This window comes from Symphalangus syndactylus, chromosome 14, assembly GCF_028878055.3.
Source record: "Symphalangus syndactylus isolate Jambi chromosome 14, NHGRI_mSymSyn1-v2.1_pri, whole genome shotgun sequence".
Taxonomy (NCBI): domain Eukaryota; kingdom Metazoa; phylum Chordata; class Mammalia; order Primates; family Hylobatidae; genus Symphalangus; species Symphalangus syndactylus.
This window is the reverse complement of record NC_072436.2, coordinates 107390872-107413794: the sequence shown is the minus strand read 5'-3', so window position 1 is coordinate 107413794 and position 22923 is coordinate 107390872. Positions and strand designations below refer to the sequence as shown.

General features: G+C 48.0%; 1 protein-coding gene across 8 annotated transcripts in view; it reads right to left on the bottom strand.

Moving 5' to 3' along the window:
• Positions 1 to 15662: 15662 nt before the first annotated feature.
• LITAF (lipopolysaccharide induced TNF factor) overlaps positions 15663 to 22923 on the bottom strand; it is a 35724-nt gene continuing 28463 nt past the window's right edge. For 7 of the 8 annotated variants that reach the window (XM_063618241.1, XM_063618244.1, XM_063618246.1 and 4 more), the window contains exons 3-4: positions 21169 to 21325; positions 15663 to 17418 (exon numbers count right to left, since the gene is read on the bottom strand). In XM_063618241.1, the coding sequence (XP_063474311.1) occupies positions 17310 to 17418; positions 21169 to 21325 (266 nt within the window). In that variant the 3' untranslated portion in view covers positions 15663 to 17309. Of the gene's footprint in view, positions 17419 to 19334; positions 19432 to 21168; positions 21326 to 22923 lie in introns of those variants that run through there. The other variant, XM_063618247.1, reaches the window with a different exon arrangement.

Sequence of the window (22923 nt, the reverse complement as noted above, 5' to 3'; positions counted from 1 at the left end):
TTCCCAAGCCCATTCCAGGCCAGGACAATCAGATTCCCTAGGGTGGGGCCCTCCCTCCAGGCCATTCTGATGACCAGCTGTGTTTGCACTGCGCCAGCCTACCCGAGTCTGCCTGGGAAGGGTCTCTGTATCTCTGGCCTCACTTTGTGTCTACACTGTCACCAGCCCAAAATCCAGTAAGCTGGTTTGATAGAGCATGGGGACACAGGATTCGATTCACAAAGACTCGGACCCTCCTATACAAACCATCCACCATAGATTCAGCCTCCCACCTCCTCTTCCTCCCACCAAAAAATGTCCTGCTTCTACCTGGAGGAAATTTACAGGGTTGGGATTGGGTTTGCCAGTGACTGGGGATCGAGCTTCCAGTCAGTGTGAGTTCAGCCGGAGTATGGATTGAAGCCCATCAGGCTCGGGTCAGAGTCACCAGAGTTCAGAAGCCCTTTTGGTGGGTGCGGTGGCTCATGCCTTTACTCCCAGCACTTTGGGAGGCTGAGGCAGAAGGATTGTTTGAGCCCAGGAGTTCGAGACCAGCCTGAGGAACACAGGCAGACCTCGTCTCTACAAAAATAAAAGCCGGGTGTGGTAGTGCACACCTGTAGTTCCAGCTACTCAGGAGGCTGACACAGGAGGATTTCTTGAGCCCAGGAGGCTGAAGCTGCAGTGAGCTGTGGTCGCGCCACTGCACTGCAGCCTGGGTGACAGAGCAAGACTCTGTTTAAAAAAAAGGCAGCCTTTTCATTTGTGTATTAGCTTGTTCTCACACTGCTATAAAGAAAGACCTGAGACTGGGTAATTTATAAAGGAAAGTGGGTTAATTGGTTCACAGTTCAGGAAGGTGTACAGGAAGCATGGTGGCATCGGCCTCTGGGGAGGCCTTAGGGAGCTTTCACTCATGGCAGAGGGCAAAGTGGGAACAGGCGTCTTACCTGGCAGGCACGGGACCAACAGAGAGGCATGGCGGAAGTACCACACTCTTAAACAACCAGATCCCTCTGCTCTGCCTATGAATCCTTCCCTCTCCCTTACCACCCCCCACCAACCCCAAAACCGCAGATCTTTTTACTGTCTCCAGTTTTGCCTTTTCCAGAATGTCACAGAGTTGGAATCCTACAGTGTTTCTTCAATTCTTTTCAGAATGAAGCAATTTTTTTTTTTTTTTTTTTTTTGAGACAGGGTCTCACTCCGTCACCCAGGCTGGAGTGCAATGGCGCCATCTCAGCTCACTGCAACTTCCACCTCCTGGGTTCAAGCAATTCTCCTGCCTTAGCCTCCCAAGTAGCTGGGATTATAGGTGCCCACCACCATGCACAGCTAATTTTTGTATTTTTAGTAGAGATAGGAGTTTCACCATGTTGGCCAGGCTGGTCTCGAATTCCTGACCTAAAGTGACCTGCCTGCCTCAGCCTCCCAAAGTGCTGGGATTACAGGTGTGAGCCACTACACCCAGCCTGAAGAAGCTTTCTTTTTAAACCACCAAAAGATATTTTGCAGACCTAGGGTAAGTGGGTGAGAGAGCCATAGATACCCCATGATAGAGAAGAAGTAACCAGCAGGGGGCAGTGAGCTCCTCTCGCCTGGCCTTCATGAAGCACTCACTACTGCCACCTTATCTTCAAGATAAAAGATGAACAAGAGGCTGGACTAGGTGGCTCGCGCCTGTAATCCCAGCACTCTGGGAGGCTGAGGCAAGCGATCACTTGAAGTCAAGAGTTTGAGAGTAGCCTGGCCAACATGTGAAACCCTGTCTCTACCAAAAAATACAAAAATTAGCCAGGCATGGTGGCGTACACCTGTATAGTCCCAGCTACTCGGGAGGCTGAGGCAAGAGAATTGCTGGAACCCAGGAAGGGGAGGTTGCAATGAGCCGAGATCACACCACTGTAATCCAGCCTGGGCAACAGAGTGACACCCTGTATCAAAAAAAAAAAAAAAAAGATTAACAGAGAAATTGGCCCCCTGTTGATTACTAGTAAGGTTGGAAAAGTCAGGTGGATGGAAGAAGGTGGGGAGTGGATGGGAGAGAGCAGGGAGTGATGGTTCATCCCTTTGCTTATTTATTCAATTAGCAGTGTGACCTTAGAAAAGTTACTTAACCTCTCTGGACTCCTTTACTCATTGGCAAAATAAAGGGGATAGAAATTCCTGGCAAAGTGTATTCTGGCTCCATGTTGTATTCAAGTGAAGAACAGACAGTTCAGAAAGAAACCAAGTACACGCAGGAGTAGGCACATGATAAAAATAGCACTGCAACCAGTTGGGTACAACAACAGATTCAAAGATGGACAAAGTATATGAGCACCCCGTTCACAGAAAAGGACACAAAAAAAGACACAAATACAGTTTCAGCAAAGAGGTTCAACCTTAGACCTAAAAGAAATGCAAATTAGGCTGGGTGCATTGGCTCACGCCGGTAACCCCAGCACTTTGGGAGGCTGAGGCAGGCAGATCATCTGAGGTCCGGAGTTTGAGACCAGCCTGGCCAACATGGTGAAACTCCTATCTCTACTAAAAACACAAAAATTAGCCGGGCATGGTGGCACATGCCTGTAATCCCAGCTACTCAGGAGGTTGAGGCAGAAGAATCACTTGAACCCAGTAGGTGGAGCTTGCTGTGAGCCAAGATCACACCACTAAAAAAGAAATGCAAATTAAAGCTACAAAACTCAGGCTGGGCGCAGTGGGATTACTTACACCTGTAATCCCAGCACTTTGGGAGGCTGTGGCAGGCGGATCACTACTTGGGAGATTGAGGCAGGAGAATTGCTTGAACCTGGGAGGTGGAGGGTGCACTGAGCTGAGATCGCACCACAGCACTTAAACGTGGAGACAGAGCAAGACTCCATCTCAAAAAAAAAAAAAAAAAAGAAGAAATTTAAAAAATTAAGTGAAAAGGCCATGAAGGCTGGATGAAATAATTGGCAACTAGTGGAGAAAGAGGACATGAGCTCTCAGGGAAAAGAAAGAGGAAACAGCACATTGAGGTTTTGCAGGTTAAAGGTGAATGGCAGATCGCTATATATTTGGAGCATGTGAAACTCAAGCAATTTAATCTTTTCAAGGGCAAAGACTATCCTCCCTTTTGTATTGCTCATAACACCTTCACATTGTGGCCATAAAAACGCTGGCTGTGTGGGGAAGGCGAGGCACATTTTCTCTGTCCTAGCAATTCTCCTTCCAGAAATTAACCCAGGCTGGGCGCAGTTGCTCCCACCTGTAATCCCAGCACTTTAGGAGGCGAAGGCAGGCAGAATACCTAAGGTCTCGAGTTCAAGACCCGCCTGGCCAACATGGTGAAACCCTATCTCTACTAAAAATACAAAAGTTAGCCGGGCATGGTGGCATGCGCCTGTAATCCCAGCTGCTCTGGAGGCTGAGGCAGGAGAATTGCTTGAACCTGGGAGGCAGACGTTGCAAAGAGCCGAGATTGCACCACTGCACTCTAGCCTGGGCGACAGAGGGAGACTCCGTCTCAAAAAAAAAGAAAAAAAAGTTAACTTTGTCCCGCTCCTGGAAGGAAACTCCAGGCCCTTGGAATGTGCTGCCTGATAGTAATGTCAGTGTCTTTGTTTACCTGGGGGCCTGGGACCACGCCAGCCAGTCTCTGCTAATGACATGATTTAGGGTGGGGGGTTTGGGCCAGGTGACATCAGCATGACCTCTGGAGGGGCTGGAGACTGAGGTCAACTATGGGCCATTGGCCATGACTGACTGCCAATAAAAACACTGCACACAAGGCTCTGGTGAGCTTCCTTGGTTGGCAATGTCCTGTGCATGTTGCCACACACTCTGGCTGGGAGAAATAAGTACCGTCCACGAGTCCACAGGGGGAGGACATCTGGGAGCTTGTGCCTGGCCTCCCTGCCCTATGCGCCTTTTCCCTTTACTGATTTTATTCTCTCTCTTTCCCTATAATCAACAGCAGCCATGAGTGCAATGGCTTTTCTGAGCTCTGTGAGTCCTTCTAGAAAACCATAGAGACCGAGAGTGATCTCAGCCCCTCCCAAAATGCAAACATCTACTGTGTGCCAGTCACTGTTCACTGCGGATACAGCACCAGGCAGATGAAAGCCCCCGCCCTCAAGGAGCTGACTTTCTAAGTGCAGGGAGACAGATCAGAAGCAAGACAAATACGCTGAGTGCGGTAGCTCAGCAATTTGAGAGGCCGAGGTGTGAGGATGAGGAGTTTGAGATCAGCTTGGGCAACACAGTGAGACCCCATCTCTATGAATAAGAAAAAAGAAAAGACGACAAATAAGCTTGTCGTTCAGGAGCAGACTTCTAGGTGGCCAGGAAACGCCTCGAGACACAGGCTTGGCACCTATCAGCCAGTCTCCATTAGGACCAGGTCATGTTCAGCTTTGATAAACAGGAGTGGAACAAGCCAAGCAACTGACACTCAATTTTGCAAGCAGCAGCCACCTGTGTCCCCTTCTCATCGTGGACTGCTGGGTGTGGGCGTCAGCATCAGCACACCTGGCTCGGCTGAGGATGAGCTGGTGGCCACCTCTGTGTCATTTGAAAGCCCCCACGTTTCTTTCACAGGCGGACCATGGGGGCTGCCTCCCGCCCAGGAAATAAAACATGTAGTTTATGAGTGCAAATAAGGAAAAAGTTCAAGCACAAAAACGATACAAAATGCCTTTGGGAGGGTTGACATGTTAGCTGAGGAATCCCAGCTTGGAACCTGGGACTGGTAACTTCACCTGTCAGAATTTCAGTTTGTCTGTAAAATGGAGAGGGGATGTTCATCTTACAGAATTGTTGTGAAATTCAATGACAGAATGTGCCCCGCCCATGGCAGGCACTCAACAGATACTCACTGCTACTCCGTGATAGGGTGATCTACAGTCATTGGTCATTATCTTCCTGGCATCCAGAAGCCTACTTACTAATTTACCTTTACTGTTTACAGGTTGACATCATTTCACAATCAAAGATTGAGTCCCAATTCCTATAGCTGTCAGGAGCTCAGCTGAGCTGCAAGAGGGCGGGCTGAGCTGTCAGGTGTCAAAGCAATAAACCAAAAATGACAGCGTTACGCCCGTGATCACTCACCGTGATTGTACAAGCAGGAGGTTAGAACCGGAGAAAGCACCAACTGCCCTTCTCCCGTTTCCCCATGGAACAGGGCATCAGTTGAGGATCTGGTGTATCATTCAGATGTGGGGGAACCGGGCAAAAGGCTCCTGGCAGTTTTACAGACCTGGGTAGGGGGCAAGAGAGGGGTCTAGGAGTGGAAAAGTACTGAGTAACAAGCCAGGGTGGGGAAAAGGGTCTTCTTTTTCCTCCTTCTGGTCATAAGAGGACCCTGAAGAAGATCCCTGCCCAAGGCCTCAGATAAGGAGACCTAGGAAGGCAGGCAGCAGGGCTAAAAACGCACATGTGCATCAGAGCAGAGCTGTGGGGCCTGAGACCACGACGCAACCCCCTCTGGAGACCACCAGGCACTGGCTGCGCCCCAAGTCTGGTGTGGGGAGGGCAGCTCCCCCTAAGTCCTGCCACGTAAAGCCTTCAGAATTGCCAATGGTCAGGCCTTAAAAAAAAAAAATCATATGTGGGTTTTTTGAGAAGGAGTCTTGCTGTGTCACTCCGACTAGAGTGCAGTGGCTTGATCTCGGCCCACCGCAACCTCTGCCTCTCAGGTTCCAGCGATTCTCCTGCCTCAGCCTCCCAAGTAGCTGAGACTACAGGTGCATGACACCACGCCCAGCTAATTTTTGTACTTTTTAGTGGAGATGGGGTTTCACCATGTTGGCCAGGCTGGTCTCGAACTCCTGACCTTGTGATTCGCCCACCTCGGCCTCCCAAAGTGCTGGGATTACAGGTGTGAGCCACCACACCTGGTCACATGTGGGTTTTTAACCAGGAGCCACACTCCTTTGCTGTGTTATCCAGGGCCTGAAACATTGAGACAGTGCATTGCTGTTACCTGGCCCAGGAGTGGGGCGTCCACACATTGGGCATGCCCAGGACAGCCCCAATTCTGCTGCCTGGCCTACTCATTAATAGCTGCCCTTTTGTCTTTGACATGTCCTACCTAGGCTTACCTTAATTTTTAATATAGAAGAAGATTGTCTAAATCATTTTACTGAAAAATGGCACAGTTTTTTTTTTTTTAAATAGCTGGTACAATGAGTAGCAATAATAGAGCCACAGACTTTTTAAAGATAAAAAGATAACCATCAACAGATGAACAAAATGTGGTCTATCCACATACTGGACTATGATCTGGCCATAAAAAGGAATGGAGCAATGACGCCTGCCACAGCGTGGGTGGCCCTTGAAAATATTATGCCACGTAAAAGAAGCCAGGCATTGGCCGGACATGGTGGCTCACACCTGTAATCCCAGCACTTTGGGAGGCTGAGGCAGGTGGATCACGAGTTGAGGAGTTTGAGACCAGCCTGGCCAACATGGTGAAACCCCGTCTCTACTAAAAGTACAAAAAAAATTAGCCAGGCGTGGTGGTGCACACCTATAATCCCAGCTACTCGGAAGGCTGAGGCAGGAGAATTGCTCGAACCTGGGAGGTGGAGGTTGCAGTGAGCGAAGACTACCCCATTGCACTCCAGCCTGGGCAACAGAGCAAGACTCCATCTCAAAAAAAAAAAAGCCAGGCACAAAAGACCACATATGCTATGATTCCATTTACATGATATGTACAGAATAGGCAAATCTATAGAGCTGGAGAGTAGAGCAGTTGATTGCCAGGGGCTGGGAGTGGCAGGGAGGGGAGACTGAGAGTTGACAACTAAAGGGTACTGGATTTTTGGTTTTGTTTTGAGACCATATCTCACTCTGTCACCCAGGCTGGAAAGCAGTGGTATGATCTCAGCTCACTGCAATCTCCGCCTCCCAGGTTCAAGGGATTCTCCTGCCTCAACCTCCCGAGTAGCTGGCATTACAGGCACCTGCCATCATGCCCGGCCAATTTTTGTATTTTTGTAGAGACAAGTCACCATGTTGGCCAGGCTGGTCTGGAACTCCTGACCTCAGGTGATCCGCCCACCTCAGCCTCCCGAAGTGCTGGGATTACAGGCGTGAACCGCCACGCCTGGCCCGGGGTTTCTTTTTGAGCAGATGAAAATGCTAAAGTTGATTGTGGTAATGGTTGCCCAACTTTGTGAATATACTAAAAACCCATTAAATCATATGCTTTAAAGCTTTATGTTTTAGAGACAGGGTCTTGCTCCTGTTGCCCAGGCTGGAGTGCAGCGGTGCAATCACAGCTCACTGCAGCCTTGACCTTGGCGCAGCTCAAACAATCCTCCTGCCTCAGCTTCCTCAGTAGCTGGGACTGCAGGCACACACCACCATGCCCAAATACATTTTTAGGACAGAATCTTGCTCTGTCACCCAGGCTGGAGTGCAGTGGCGTAATCTCGGCTCACTGGAAGCTCCGCCTCCCAGGTTCACGCCATTCTCCTGCCTCAGCCTCCCGAGTAGCTGGAACTACAGGTGCCCGCCACCATGCCCGGCTAATTTTTTGTATTTTTAGTAGAGATAGGGTTTCACCGTGTTAGCCAGGATGGTCTTGATCTCCTGACCTCGTGATCCGCCTGCCTCGGCCTCCCAAAGTGCTGGGATTACAGGCGTGAGCCACCGCGCCCGGCCCATTTTTTTTTTTTTTTTAAGAGACCGGGTCTCACCTTGTTGTCCAGGTTGGTCTTCAACTTCTGGCCTACACTAACCCTCCCACCTTGGCCTCCCAAAGTGCTGGATTACAGGTGTGAGCCACCACGCCCGGCTGAACTGTACACTTTGAATGGGTGACTTGTGTGATATGTAGATAACATCTCAATAAAGCTACTGCCAAAGAAGCCAAAAAGTTCTTACCGCAAAGCCCTGTGTGAGTGGCTGTCATACAGCAGAGTCTACGGTGGGGTCTGAAACCTTCTCCCTGCGTTAGGAGGCCTGCCTCTCGCGGCACTTTTCCCATTTCTTGGCTACTCAGAGATGCACCAGCCACTTCACCTGGGGCTCAGCTCTATAATCGACCCCCGCTTCCAATCCCCACGTCCTCCAAACAGAAATACACCTGCCCAGGATCACAGGTACCCCAGCTGCTAGAGCCTCCGTGATAATGAGCCCTTATGTGAAGATGACAGCCCCATGCCCAGTCCCCTTGCTTCCAGGAAATGGGCCCTGTTAACCATGCCCTGAGCATGATCTCACACACGTGCAGCCCTCGATCTGTAGACACAAGACTCACTGCAAAGATGGGATTCTCAGCTCAGGGAGGGAGGGAGGCAGCCCCTTGAGACCTGTGTCTCAAGGGTTTCCTAGTTTACCCACGAGCTTGCTCCGGTGCGCTGTAGGGCAAACGCACCTGAACGCAATAACCTGCGCACATCCTTAGGATGACCTGGATGGCAGACTCACCTGAATGTGTGTCCCAGCTACGGAATCCGGGAATGGCCAACCTGGAGATTTGTTTCTTGTCTATGGAAAACATCTGAGCCCCTGGCCCATCCCATGAAACACAGGCCCTCCAAGGGATGGAGGCGCTGAGTTTTAGGTTAAATGAAGGTTGCCAGGTGGCGGTCGTTAAGGGGAGGGTGCTAAGTAAAAATGCTGAATAAACTGCATGCTGTTTGCAAGTGGCTGCAGTTTTCCTCTCCAGCCCGCCACCACCTGCACTCTCTCCCCTGTATCTAAATCCCTAATTAAACTCAACGTCTCCTTTGCTGGCTCTGCATTTCTTCTTCAGCTTGTTGTATTTGTTACCTCCCTAGTGAAACTAATAGGGTTCCAGCACAACATAGGCCAAAACAGCAAGCCCCTAGCATATTCCAGCATGTTCTGGAATGTTCCAGCAGGTACTGTCGTCTCCCCCAGAGCTGTCCATTTCCCAACACAGACATTTAGCGCTGGAAGAATCAGCCTACCTCTTCTTCAAAAGGAGAGGAACTTGGCGTGGGAAGCTCAAATGACTTGTCCCAGCCCCGCAGCAGGTTGCAAGTGGCTCAGTCATGGTTCTTGATGAATCAAATGCTTTTACTTTACTTTCTTCCCTAATTCAACAAGCATGTACTGTACATTTTAACCCAATATTGTACTGGTTCCAAAGATGTCGATACTGAGGTCCTGTCCTCAGATTCTACCATTTGCTTTATAAGTATTATTTAATTATATATTATAGTCTTTTTTTTGAGATGGAGTCTCGCTCTTGTTGCCTAGGCTGGAATGCAATGGTGTGATCTCAGCTCACCGCAGCCTCCGCCTCCCAGGTTCAAGCGATTCTCCTGCCTCAGCCTCCCGAGTAGCTGGGATTACAAGCATGTGGCACCACGCATGGCTAATTTTGTATTTTTAGTAGAGATGGAGTTTCTCCATGCTGGCCAGGCTGGTCTCAATCTCCCGACCTCAGTTGATCCGGCTGCCTTGGCCTCCCAACGTGCTGGGATTACAGGTGTGAGCCACTCTGCCTGGCCTGGAGTATTAATATTTTTGATTGTCACAACCGGGGACTGCTACTGACATCTATCTCTGGGTAGAGGCCAGGGATGCTGTTAAACATCCTCCAATGCACAGGATGGACTCATAACAAGGAATGATTTAGCCCAAGCTGTCAATAGTGCCAAGGTCAAGAACCCTGATTTCAGTTCCTTCTCTCTGGCCGATCTGATCCCCAGGCCACATGGAACAACATTTCTCTACATTGCCAGCCCTTAGGAAACACCCAGGCATTCCTTTCTCATTCTCTTTCTTTCTCTTTTTCTTTCTCATTCTCTTTCACTCTTTTTGAAGAGATAAGGTCTCCCTATGTTGCCCATGCAGGAGTACGGTGGCACAATCATAGCTCACTGCAGCCTCTAACTCCCAGGCTCAAACAATCCTCCCACCTCAGCCTCCCAAGTAGTTGGGACTACAACGGGCACCACCACACCCTGCCTTTTCTTAAAAATGCAGATTCCTGGTCCCCCTCCCAAGCCTTTCGAATCTGAATCTCCAGGCGTGTAGCTGGGGAATCTGTATTTTTAACAAGCCCAAGGTGAATTTTAGGACCAGAAGTTACTGTTATGAATTGCTTGGCAGCCCTGTGTAAATCACACTTATTCCATGCCTCCATTCTTTTACTTGTAAAATGATCATGTTTTTCCTTTTTATCTGGAAGAGTTCTTGGCAGGATTGGTGGAGACAATATTTGAGGAAGCGTTTATATGCAAGATCACATTATCATAATATGCAAAGCAAGCACAACATGATGGCGTTCCACTTTAGATTCCCAAGAGCAAGGAGCCTGACTCTCCCATTTGCTGCTGTATCCTGGGAACATCTTACACACCCAATATGCACTTACTGAATGAACAGAGGCCCTGGGGACCACAGCATCAGTGATGGAGCCTCACACACTCACACCAACCCCCAGGCCAGGCCAGTGACCTGCGGCCAAGCTGCAGCCGCAGGCTGATAGGGGCAGCCTTAGCACTTCAGTGGGCCACTTCCTCCATAAAAATATATTTAAACATGTATTTTGTGACTGTGTTGGTATAAAGAGAAATATAATCCAGGCTGGATTCATTATTATATGCAGGCATTTTTCCCTCTTATGGAAAAAAATGGTAAAATTAAAGACTTTCTGTGGCCCCAGTATGGCTGTGCCAGGGATAGGTCGGCACTGATGCCTGGTGGCATCTTGAGAGTTCCTAATCCAGTTGATCTGGGGCATGGCCTGGGCATGGAGCCTTTTAAATGCTCCCCCAGGGGATTGTTTATTCATTGCTTTTTTTTTTTAGAGCAAGGGCCTCACTCTGTTGCTCAGACTAGAGTGCAGTGGTGCGATCACGTCTCAGTGCAGCCTTGAACTCCCGGGCTCAAGCCATGCCCCTGCTTCAGCCTCCAGAGCAGCTGGGACCACAGGCACACACCACCACGCCCAACTAATTTCATTTATTTAGTTATTTATTTTGAGACAGAGTTTCGCTCTTGTTGCCCAGGCTGGAGTGCAATGGCATGATCTCAGCTCACCGCAACCTCTGCCTCCGGGTTCAAGCGATTCTCCTGCCTCAGCCTCCCGAGTAGCCGGGATTACAGGCATGCGCCACCATGCTCGGCTAATTTTGTATTTTTAGTAGAGACGGGGTTTCTCCATGTTGCTCAGGCTGATCTCGAACTCCCGACCACAGGTGATCCATCCGCCATGGCCTCCCAAAGTGTTGGGATTACAGGCATGAGCCACCACGCTCAAACTTAATTTTTATTTTTGTAGAGACGAGGTCTCACTATGTTGCCCAGGCTGGTCTTTAATTCCTGGGCTCCAGCAATCCTCCTGCCTTAGCATCCCCAAAGTGCTGGGATTACAGGCATGGGCCACCGCATCCAGCCTCCCCCAGGGGATTCTAATGTGCAGCCGTGGAGTCTGAGGACAGTGGCCCTGGCCCTGTTGTACAGGATTCAGTAAGAATCTTTCCCATCTGGAATCATCCACCAGCAACTGGACACAGCCATGATTGACAAGGTCGGGAAGCCAGGCATGGTCCCCTTCACACTGCATAACAATGGAAGGAACAATCATTCTTGCCCTTTAGTCCCGGAGATCAGCGAGGCAACAGTCATTTATCTTCCCCCTGGGGGTGGTTGGCCTGAAAGTCCTTGCAGGGCTCCTGGAGGACTGAAGGCTTCCAGGCCAGTGCAGCTCCAGGCGGCTCGGGCCCTTCCCCTTACGCTCCACTCACCCAGAGACACATACACGTGTGGATGCACACACACACGGGGCCAGACACTCATAGACAGCTACGGAGACACCCAGAGCCCAGCTCACACACATGACAGACACCTAGGCCCTCCAACAAACACCCACAGATACACCCACACATACACAGACACACTCCTACATATCCCCCCATACACAGCCCCCAGCGCACACACACACACCTGTAGAGACACCCAGACCACCCCCTCTCACATACACACATGTGGACACTATCTGGTCACTGATAGAGGCCTGAATGGATTTAAGACTTTAAGACAGAAGGCAGGCAGAACATAAAATAAGGACGCCATTAAGTTATACAAAAAACTAATGCAGGGAAAGGCAAACCAATGCAACCACAAAGAAAGACCTTCAGTGAAAATGGGAAGGCCAAGCACAGCGGCTCAAGCCTGTAATCCCAGCACTTTGGGAGGCCAAGGCAGGAGGATCACTTAAGCCCAGGAGTTTGAGACCAGTCTGCGCGATACAGAAGACCCCAACTCTACAAAAAATTTAAAAATTAGCTGAGTGTAGTGGCGTGTGCCTGTAATCCCAGCTATTCAGCAGGCTGAGGCAAGTGGATGACTTGAACCCAGGACTTCTGAGACCAGCCTGGGCAACACAGTGAGACACCGTCTCTACAAAAAATAAGCCAGGCGTGGTGACATGCACTTGTAGTCCCAGCTACTCAGGAGGCTGAGGCAGGAGAATCTCTTGAACCTGAGAGGTGGAGGTTGCAGTGAGCCGAGATGGTGCCACTGTGCTCCAGCCTGGGTGACAGAGTGAGACTTGGTCTCAATAAATGAATGAATGAATGAATGAATGAATGAACCATACAGGTAGAATTACCCTATAACCCAGCAATTGCATTCCTAGGTATACACCCAAGGGAACTGAAAACGTATGTCCACACAGAAGCCTGTAAACAAATGTTCTCAGCCGCATTATTCACAATAGTCAAAAGGTAGAAATAACACAGACGTTCATCAAAGGATAAGTGGATTAACCACTTGTGGTCTATCCACACAGCGGAGTATGATTCACCCACAAAAAGGAATGAACCACTGGTCCACACTACCATGTGGATGAACCTTGAAAACATGATGCTCAGCAAAAATGCCAGACGCAAAGATCACATATTCTATGATTCCATTGATATAGTATACCCACTATAGGTAAATCCATAGACAGAATGCAGATTGATGGGTGCCAGGGGTTGTGGAGAGGAGGGAATGGGGAGTGACTGCTAATGGGTTTGGGGTATTATTTTGGGCTGATGAAAATGTTTCGGAACCAGGTAGAAGTGATGGTTACATAGCACTGTGAATGTACTAAAAGCCACCTAATTATGTACTTTAACGGTAGGTGAATTTTAGATGGAAAGAAGGAAGGAGGGAAGAGGAAGGGGGAAGAAATGTTGGCAGGGCAGCGCTAAGCCCACTGTTCACGCTTCCTAGGCAGGGTCGTGTTTTCTACCCTGATTGTACAACGCCTGCAACACAGCAGGGGTTAATCAATGATACACAATGTGAAATCCACAGACACCAACCAGAGGCTTCCAGCTGTTACCCCTCACACTTACTTTACACAGTGACCCCTCCCCCAAACACACACATCTATATATCCAAGTTTTGCAAATAATACTCAGATCTATTATGAGTAATGCACGGTGATTTTTGACCAACCCATTAAATTGATTTTGCCCATTTGGGAAACCGGCCAAGATCACTTAAGAATCACTGCAGTACTAAGAGCTTTAAGAATACTTAAATGCTGAGGCCAGGCACAGTGGCTCACGCCTGTAATCCTAGCACTTTGGGAGGCCGAGGCAGGCGATCACTTGAGGTCAGAGGCTTGAAACCAGCCTGGCCAACATGGTGAAACCCTGTCTCTACTAAAAATACAAAAATTAGCCAGGCGTCAGCGAGTGCACCTGTAATCCCAGCTACTCAGGAGGCTGAGGCAGGAGAATCACTTCAGCCCTGGAGGAGGAGGTTGTAGTGAGCCCAGATTGTGCCACTGCACTCCAGCGTGGGCAACAGAGCGAGACTCCATTTCAAAAAAAAAAAAAAAAAAAAAAAAGAAAGGAACAGAAAGGAAAAGAAAAGGAGAAAAGGTATTCAATTGGGAGAACATCTTTTTAATACTGCAGAGAGCGGTTACAAGGTGGTTAATGACATGCACTAGACTCTATTCTTGCTGGTGAGCTATTTATTTATTTATTTCTTCATTTTAATCTGAGCTCCAGAATCTTATTTAAAATTCTTAGCTTAAAAAAAAAAAAAAAGGCCAGGCACAGTGGCTCATGCCTGTAGTAATCCCAGGACTTTGGGAGGCCGAAGTAGGCAGGTCAGGAGTTCGAGACCAGCCTGGTTAACATGGCGAAACCCCATCTCTACTAAATATACAAAAATTAGTTGGGCACAGTGGCAGGCACCTGTAATCCCAGCTACTCGGGAGGCTGAGGCAGGAGAATCGCTTCAACCCGGGAGGTGGAGGCTGCAGCGAGCTGAGATCATGCCATTGCACTCTAGTCTGGGCGACATAACGAGGCTCCCTCTCAAAAAAATAAAAAGCGAAACTATTCTTGATGTCTCTTTCACATGGCCCTTGCTAGATCTTCCAATTCACTCACGTGCCTGCAAAAACAGGCGACTCATTGTAAACGTTTGAGTCATACAGGGAGGAGAGGACCAAGGAACCCAAAGGAAATCAGAATTCTGCAAGTAAAATTCCAATGTCTAGATTTACTCCTAACAGAAATCTTGAGCCCAGAAAGTCAGAGAAGGATTTTTAACATCCCAAACACGACAGGCTCTCACTGGGGAGAAAACTGAGGCCAAATGATGTGAGTATATGAAGCCATGTTTATAAATAGTTCAGTATCCAACAGAAGTGTTCTCGTTAGCAACTGGGAAGCCAGTTGTCCCAGAGAAAACATTTTCACGGGTAACGCTGTGGTCAGCGAGGAATCCATCATATGCTTAAGTCCGGCTTCAAGAGATGCAGTACCTGAATAATTTTGTTAAGCCACAAACCAACACTTCTTAGAAGGCCACCTCGCCTAGATGGACATAACAGAATATAAGATATACAGCCACTTTTGGTTTCAGATTGGTAAAATTCCTCTTTGCGGTCCAAGAAGGTAGGTATAAAGCCCTTTCATTAATTGAATGTGAACCAATGTTTGCAAGAGACTCTCAAGTCCCCACCAAACAGTGGCAGAACAAAAGAGCCTTTTAATTTGATATGTAAGTCCATACTTTGAACAGTAAAATGGAATGTCCAATGAACGCCTCGTACTCCAGGCGTCTGACATGAAAGTTCCACGTAATACGTGTTTTTACGATCCTGAAATAGGGCTCTTGTTTTGAAGACTTTGCATATGTAATTAATAACAGCTTGAGATCACGTATATGCCAACATCTAAGCCAAACTGCTAAATATGCATGGCCCCGAAACTACACAATCAAGATCTGGAAAGCAGCAATTTTTCAAGATTGTAATTTAGGGTTTAAATGACAATGTAAGCCACACCAAGATGATATTATTTCCTTACATCTAGCAAAATGAAGCTGTATCATCAGGTAGCAAAGGACGGGGGAAGGCGGCATCCATATTCCTGACATGTTACAATACCCTCCTTTTAGCATCTCACAAAGCATGTTTTGTTCAGAGAATGAATGGGGACAGTTCTCTTCTGTGCATTTTATTAAAACTTGAAAGCTATGGCTTGCCGCCATCAGTGACGCCTGTTGGGTTCCAATAGCCTCATGTTCAAATCTGACTCGTTAGCAAATCCACCCAACTCAACATCGGTCATCTTGACATTGCAGGATATTCAGCAAGTCTGAAGTTTTTAATCGGGAAGGATTTTCTACCGTTACTGAGCAAATAAAGGTTCTTTGTAGCAATGGCTGGAAATGCAACATGAGCCCTTTCTTCACACCAAAAGAACTCATAGTTCACCGGGTGAACCAAAGACTTTATTTTTCAAAAGCAGGTAACACCAAAGTACTATGTGGTATCCATATTTGTTGCAAAAATGATAATTACTGGACTTTTCCAAACATCAAATGAAGGGGGATCAATGGTTACCACTATCATTTTCAACCAATATACAGATGGTCGCTCAAGGTCTAGGTTTTATTTCTACATAGTAGTATTCACGTGAGTTCCCTATGCTGAATTATTATCAAAACGAGGACTCTTGAAGGTCGAGCCCAGCTTTGTCTTGGCTTCAAAGATGACACAGCAGCCAACCTAGAATCCTGGCTTGCTGCTTGAGTCCTAGAAATCATGTCTTCTCATGTTTTACAACAAGCTGTGTCTCTGAAAACTAAAATCAGACTTTAGATTCCTCTGAAACAGTTCTGGATCCCAAGCATCCGCACCATGGTACCCAGACATGTTCAAAATGTGCTCTCCCTTATCTTTCAAAACCCACCACCAGGAACCCAAAACGGACCCCACTTTGAGAGTTCCATGATGAAGGTGATTAAGAACCACATTAACCCCAAGTAAAGGCAGTAGATGAAATTATACATTTCTTTGTTTTGTTTTTTTTAAGTGAGACTACGTTGGCAAATGGGAAAATGACACCAATCATATGATTACAGAAAACGGTTTTATAAATCCTCCTCTCGAAATTATGTTCAGGCCCGGCACGGTAGCTCATGCCTGCAATCCCAGCACTTCGGGAGGCCAAGGCAGAAGGATCGCTGGAGCCCAGGAGTTCGAGACCAGCCTGGGAAAGATAGTAAGATCCCATCTGTTTTTAAAAAAAAAAAAAAAAGAAAGAAATTCTGTTCAAAAGTATTTCACACCAAAAGGAGGTCATAAAAACTGTTCACATAATTACTCTATGAGAAAAAAATCCCTGTATAGAAATGGGCGCTGAAGATCTGGCACAGAGAAACAAGGGGAGACAGGGCAGTGATAACATCCAGCCCTATTTTTCTAGCGTGCATTTATGACCTCATGGATATGTCTGTACTCGGTGTTAATAGCCCCTTCTCGTACTTAAAAAAAAAATTAAGAAATTACAGTGAATCTGTGTGCTAATGAAGTCTGCAGTTACAGAATCTAAAAGTTAACCCTGTAAACTCTGTAAGGCAAAATCTTTGTCATCAGGGACAGGAAGAGACGGATAAGATAATGGTAGGCACTAAAGGCTGGTTCAGCTGAGCTCTGGACAGAACAGCCTCAGCAATAAGGCAACTGTGGCTTCTCAGTTTGAGACTGCCACCAGAAAGGCCCAGGGAGGCAGGAAAAAAAGAGCCACTGATGGCAGATCACAGGAAGATATTCGGATAGGGCAATGATCACAGTTAGATGGCAGGACTCAGGGTCACAGGGAGGCAGGAAACCGTGGAACTGACACTCAAGGGGAATGTCTTTGCAATTCCTATGCACGACTCCAAGCAGCAATTGCTGGGGTTTGGAGGTTTGTTAGTTTTGCGACGTTTTCCCCCCGAAAGAAGACATGAAGGTGGGACCCCTGGAGAGGTGAGACCACCAGGGCAGAAACTCCACCAGGCGTGAAGCTGGATGAGAGGTGGAAAGGACTTCCTGCGGCAGGCACCCGGCTCCCTCCACGTCTGGCTGAGTCCTACAAACGCTTGTAGGTGCCCAGGAGAGCTCTGCAGTTGGGACAGTAATGGTCCACGTCCTGCAGGGCGTCCACGCAGAAGGGGATGAAGCAGCAGCCCGCTATGCACCTGGGAGGAGAGAGAGACACACGGAGCGCGTTACTGACCACAACAGGATGGACGCTGGCTGCCAAAGACATGTTCATGTCCTTCTTTGTAAAAAGGGTCTTTGCCAGTATAATTAGGAATTTTGAGATGGGATTATCTTGGATTATCCAGGTGGACACCTAAAACCCAATGACCCAATGTGAGAGGACACACAGTGTGAGAGGCCATAAGCCATGGAACACCTGGAGCTACCAGAGAAGCTGGAGGAGGCAAAAAACGATTCTGCCCTGAAGCCTTAGGAGGGAGTGTGGCCCTGCTGACATTCTGGTTTTTGTTCTTTTTTTTTTTTGAGATGGAGTCTCGCTCTGTCGCCCAGGGTTCAAGCAATTCTCCCTCCTCCTGGGTTCAAGCAATTCTCCTGCCTCAGCCTCCTGAGTAGCTGGGATTGCAGGCGCATGCCACCACGCCCAGCTAATTTTTGTATTTTTAGGAGAGATGGGGTTTCACCATGTTGGCCAGGCTGGTCTCGAACTCCTGACCTCAAGTGATCCACCCGCCTTGGCCTCCCCAAGTGCTGGGATTACAGGCGAGAGCCACCACACCCGGCCCCTGCTGACATTTTGATTTTGCACTTCTGGCCTCTAGAATTGTGAGAGTTAATATCTTTTGTTTTAAACACTAGGTGTGTTGTAATTTGTGATGACATCCCAAGGAAATTAACATGCCAGCCAATGCCAAGGCTCCTCCTACGGACAGGGTCCCTTGGAGCATTATTTTCAAATCTGGGGTCATTTGGCAGTCTTTCAAAGTCTTAGATGGGCTTGGTGAACTTTTTTTGCAAAGAGACAGATAGTAGATCTTTTAATCTTTTTGTTGCTGTGTTTTGTTTGTTTTTGTAGAGATGGGGTCTCTCTATGTAGAGATGGGGTCTTTCTTTCTATAGGCTGGTCTTGAACTGCTGGCCTCAAGTGATCCTTCCACCTCTGCCTCCCAAAGTGCTGGGATTACAGGTGGAAGCCACCACACACCCGGCCACATACTTTCATCCTGATGAGGCATGGAGTCTCTGTTGCCAGTACCCAACTCTGCCCTTGGAATGAGAAGACAGCCATCAGAGAATCCAAAGACCAATAGGCGTGGCTGTGTTCTGGTAAAACTTAAAACAAGCGCCCGGCTCCAGGGCCGTTTTGCCAACCCCCGTCTTACTGATCTCTTCCATATAGACAGGCTGCTTCTTACAGCAACCAAGTAAAGTTCCCCAAATAACGCCTCTTAACCTACATAATCCACCATTGGCACACACGGGCAGGAAGCTCAGACAGCCTGACAACCAATGTTTGCCAAAAACGGAGTTAAAACTCAACCTTTTACAGGAAGACACTGGTTTACGCAAAGCAGAATTTGGAAATATTCTGATGAGGAAATTATCTCATGAAAGAAATTTCCTCCTATTGCCTAAGGTTTCCAGAGCTCACATAAGGGCACTCAGTCTGTTCAGTAGGAATCCTAACCTATGGTTTACAGGTACAAGCACGGCTCCAGGCAGCACACACTCATATTTTATCCTCAGCAGCCCCTGAGGTGGGCGTTATTGCCCCGCACCTCCTGTCTATAGATGGGGAAACTGAAGCACAGAGAGGTAAAGTCACTTGCCCATGGCCACACAGCTAGTCAGAGGCAGGATTTGAACCCACTCTACCATGTTTAAGGAAGGAACAAAGGGAGGGAAAGAAAGGTTGCCTCAATTTCTGAAGCCAGACTGGCAGAGGCCAATACTCAATGTAAGTTTCTATTCCTCTATAATCCCAGCACTTTGGGAGGTCAAGGCAGGAGGACTGCTTGAGTCCAGGAGTTCAAGACCAGCCCGGGCAACATAGTAAAACCCCTACTTCCACAAAAAAAAATTTAAAAATTAGCTAGGTATGGTGGCACACACCTGTGGTCCCAGATACTCAGGAAGCTGAGCTGGGAGGATTGCAGAAGCCCAGGAGATCAAAGCTGCAGAGAGCTACGATCGTACCACCGCCCTCCTGCCTGGACAACAGAGCAAGGCTCAGTCTCAAACAAAACAAAACAAGTAAGTTTCTATTCCGTCTTTCCCTGATTTCAAAGATAAAAATTTGTTTTAATACAAATACCCAGAGGCAATGGACTTTTTTTTTCTTTTCTTAAGCATTTTCTGCCCACGGAATGAAAACAGCAGCAGAGTCCTATGGGCAAGAGGGGGAATCAGGTGCCCAGAAAGTTGTTTTGTCCCCTTCCTTCCTTATTTAACACATGACCTCAAGGAAGTTAACTAAACTCTCCGGGACTCTGAGCCTCTTATTGAAGTTAGGAAGAGAAATATAGTTCCTTCTCAACCTCAAGTCACCAAAGGACAATGTGGAGGAATGTGCCAGTTGCATGAGGCTCCTGAAACTCACAAACAGTTTCCTTCAAGGAAAAGAATGGAGCCCCTTGGGGTTTTCTGAGTGGCTCACGTGGCCAGGAATAAGGAAGCTACTTTTACCTGCTTGGTGGGAAACAAAAAATTGATTGTGTTTCCTCAGATTTTTCTCCCAGAACAGAAACTATTATCTCTTTAAACATAATACCCTTGGTGCAGACATAAATATTTATATAATTTCCCTGCATGGGCAATGGGAAAAATACTTCATGTCATAAAAGGGTAAGAAGTTTTGGAGCAATTCCTATGAAGAATTTTAATGTACAGATTGTTTAGAGCTTCCCTGGGGCTCGAGCAAAACATTATTATTTAGGTCATGAAATTCTAGAAGAAAAAGGAATCCCTGAGGGTATTGCCCTGTACACAGCTGGAAGCAGCTGTGAAGCTTGTCCCTACACACAGGGCGTGGTTTCAGCAGATAAGCAAGAAGAAAAGACGGAAGACCAATTTCTGGGGACTGATGCGTTTAAGAGCAGCAGGGATGACTTGGCCTCCCAGGGGGCATTTTTGTTCAGAACACTGGGGAGCGTGGTGCTCCTGGCATCAAGCGGGTGGGGGCCAGGGATGCTATTCAATATCCTACAATGCACAGGACACCCCCTACTATAAAGAAATGTCTTGGGCCAGGCATGATGGCCCACGCCTGTAATCCCAGCACTTTGGGAGGCTGAGGGGGGTGGACCACCTGAGGTCAGGAATTCGAGACCAGCCTAGCCAACATGGTGAGACCCTATCTCTACTAAAAATACAAAATATTAGCTGGGCATGGCGGTGCACACCTGTAATCCCAGCTACTCAGGAGGCTGAGGCAGGAGAATAGCTTGAACCTGGGAGGCGGAGGTTGCCGTGAGCCGGGATTGTGCTACTGCACTCCAGCCTGGGCAATGGAGTGAGAATCCATCACAAAAAAAGAAAGAAACATCTTAGGCCAGGCACGGTGGCTCACACCTGTAATCCCAGCACTTTGGGAGGCAGAGGAGGGCTGATCACCTGAGGTCAGGAGTTTGAGACCAGCCCGGCCAAGATGGTGAAACCCCGACTCTACTAAAAATAAGCTGGGTGTGGTTGTGCACCCCTATAATCCCAGCTACCCAGGAGGCTGAGGCAGGAGAATCATTTGAACCTGAGCAGTGGGGGCTGCAGTGAGCCGAGATCGCCCCACTGTACTCCAGCCTGGGCGACAGAACCAGATTCCATCTCAGAAAAAAAAACAACACAAATGTCTGGCCCTGAATGTCAAGCATACTGCAGTTGAGAACCCACCCACCCCCAGCACCCAGAGAGAAGGGCAGGAGGGCTTGGGGCCAAGTGGGAGGCAGACTCACCCCAGCAGGCACAGGCTCCCGCAGGACAGCCAGGTCAGAGCACCGGCATTATAGGACAGCTGACTCACGATCATCTTGTTGCAGGAAGGACAACACATTTGGACAGGGCGGTCCAAAAAGGTGATGGGGTGCTGCACATAGACCGTCTGCACGGTAACTGATGAAAGAGAGAGGGGCAAACACAGGCTGCTCAGGAAACAAGGTCAATAGCATTCACTACAGGACAAAGAGAGGAACGCAGGGACGCCAGCAAATATTATATTTGTACATTTGTGTTCATAGCATGCGTTCATCGTTTGGCTATCTATGAGAGCCAAAAGGGGAAGGAACACAAGTGTCCACCGATGGACCAATGAATTAACACAGCGAAGTTTATCCATCCACCAGAATATGATTCAGCCTCAAAAAGAAAGGAGGACTGGGCACGGTGGCTCATGCCTGTAATCCCAACACTTTGGGAGGCCGAGGTGGGAGGATTGCTTGAGCCTAGGAGTTTGAGATCAGCCTAGGCAACACGACAAGACCTCATCTCTACAAAAAACTATAAAAATTAGCCCAGCGTGGTGGTACATGCCTGTAGTCCCAGCTACTCAGGAGGCTGAGGTGGGAGGATCACTTGAGTCTGAGAGATTGAGGCTGCAGTGAATCATGATTGTGCCACTGCTCTCCAGCCTGGACAACAGAGCGACGCTCAGTCCCAAAAACAAATAAATAAATTTTAACCAGCCTCACACTGTGCCTAGCAGCTCTTGATAAACAATCCACTCTCTTTACACAGACGCTTTGATAAACTCTCACAGCCAATGATAAGGGTAGAGTTTACCAAGCCAGGAAACGCAGGCCAACTCTGTAAGACAACAAGCTCGTGAACTGTGTTGATACCAGAAATGAAAATATAAAATAATGCTAGGAAGAAAAAGCTATGTGAAAACATGTTCGAACATTCACAAGAATCAGAAGAGAATCCAGGCCGGGCACGGTGGCTCACACCTGTAATCCCAGCAAATCCCTTGGCTTTGGGAGGCCAAGGTGGGTGGATCACCAGAGGTCAGGAGTTCGAGACCAGCCTGGCCAACATGGTGAAACCCAGTTTCAAAAGACGAAAATTAGCCAGGCATGGTAGCGTGTGCCTGTAGTCCCAGCTACTTGGGAGGCTGACGCAGGAGAATCGCTTGAACTCGGGAGGCAGAAGTTGCAGTGAGCCAAGATCGAGCCACTGCACTCCAGCTTGGGCAACAGAACAAGACTCTATCTCAAAAAAAAAAAAAAAAAAAAAAAAAAAAGAGAGAATCCAGGGTGATGAAAATCATCAAGCACTTCAGTTGTTAAGCTCATATTTTTGTCAAAGCAACTTCCTTCTGTTCCTTTTTACGTTGTTAGAATGCCATTTATATAACATTAGGGGAAAATTACTGCCTAGAGTTAACTGAACTTAGTAATACTCATAGAAAGACCCTCCTTCCAGAAAAGTAGTATTGAATCATACTTTAGCACTTATGTGTAATTTTTTTTTGGCAGGGGGGACAGGGTCTTGTTGTGTTGCCCAGGCTGGAGTGCAGGGGTACAATCATAGCGTCACGGCAGCCTCAACCTCCTGGGCTCAAGCAATCCTCCCACCTCAGCCTCCCAAGTAGCTGGGACTACAGGTACAAGCCATCACACTCGGCTAATTTTATTTTCATAGAGACAATGTCTCACTATGTCACTCAGGCTGGTTTGGAACTCCTGGCTTCAGATAATCCTCCTGCCTCAGCC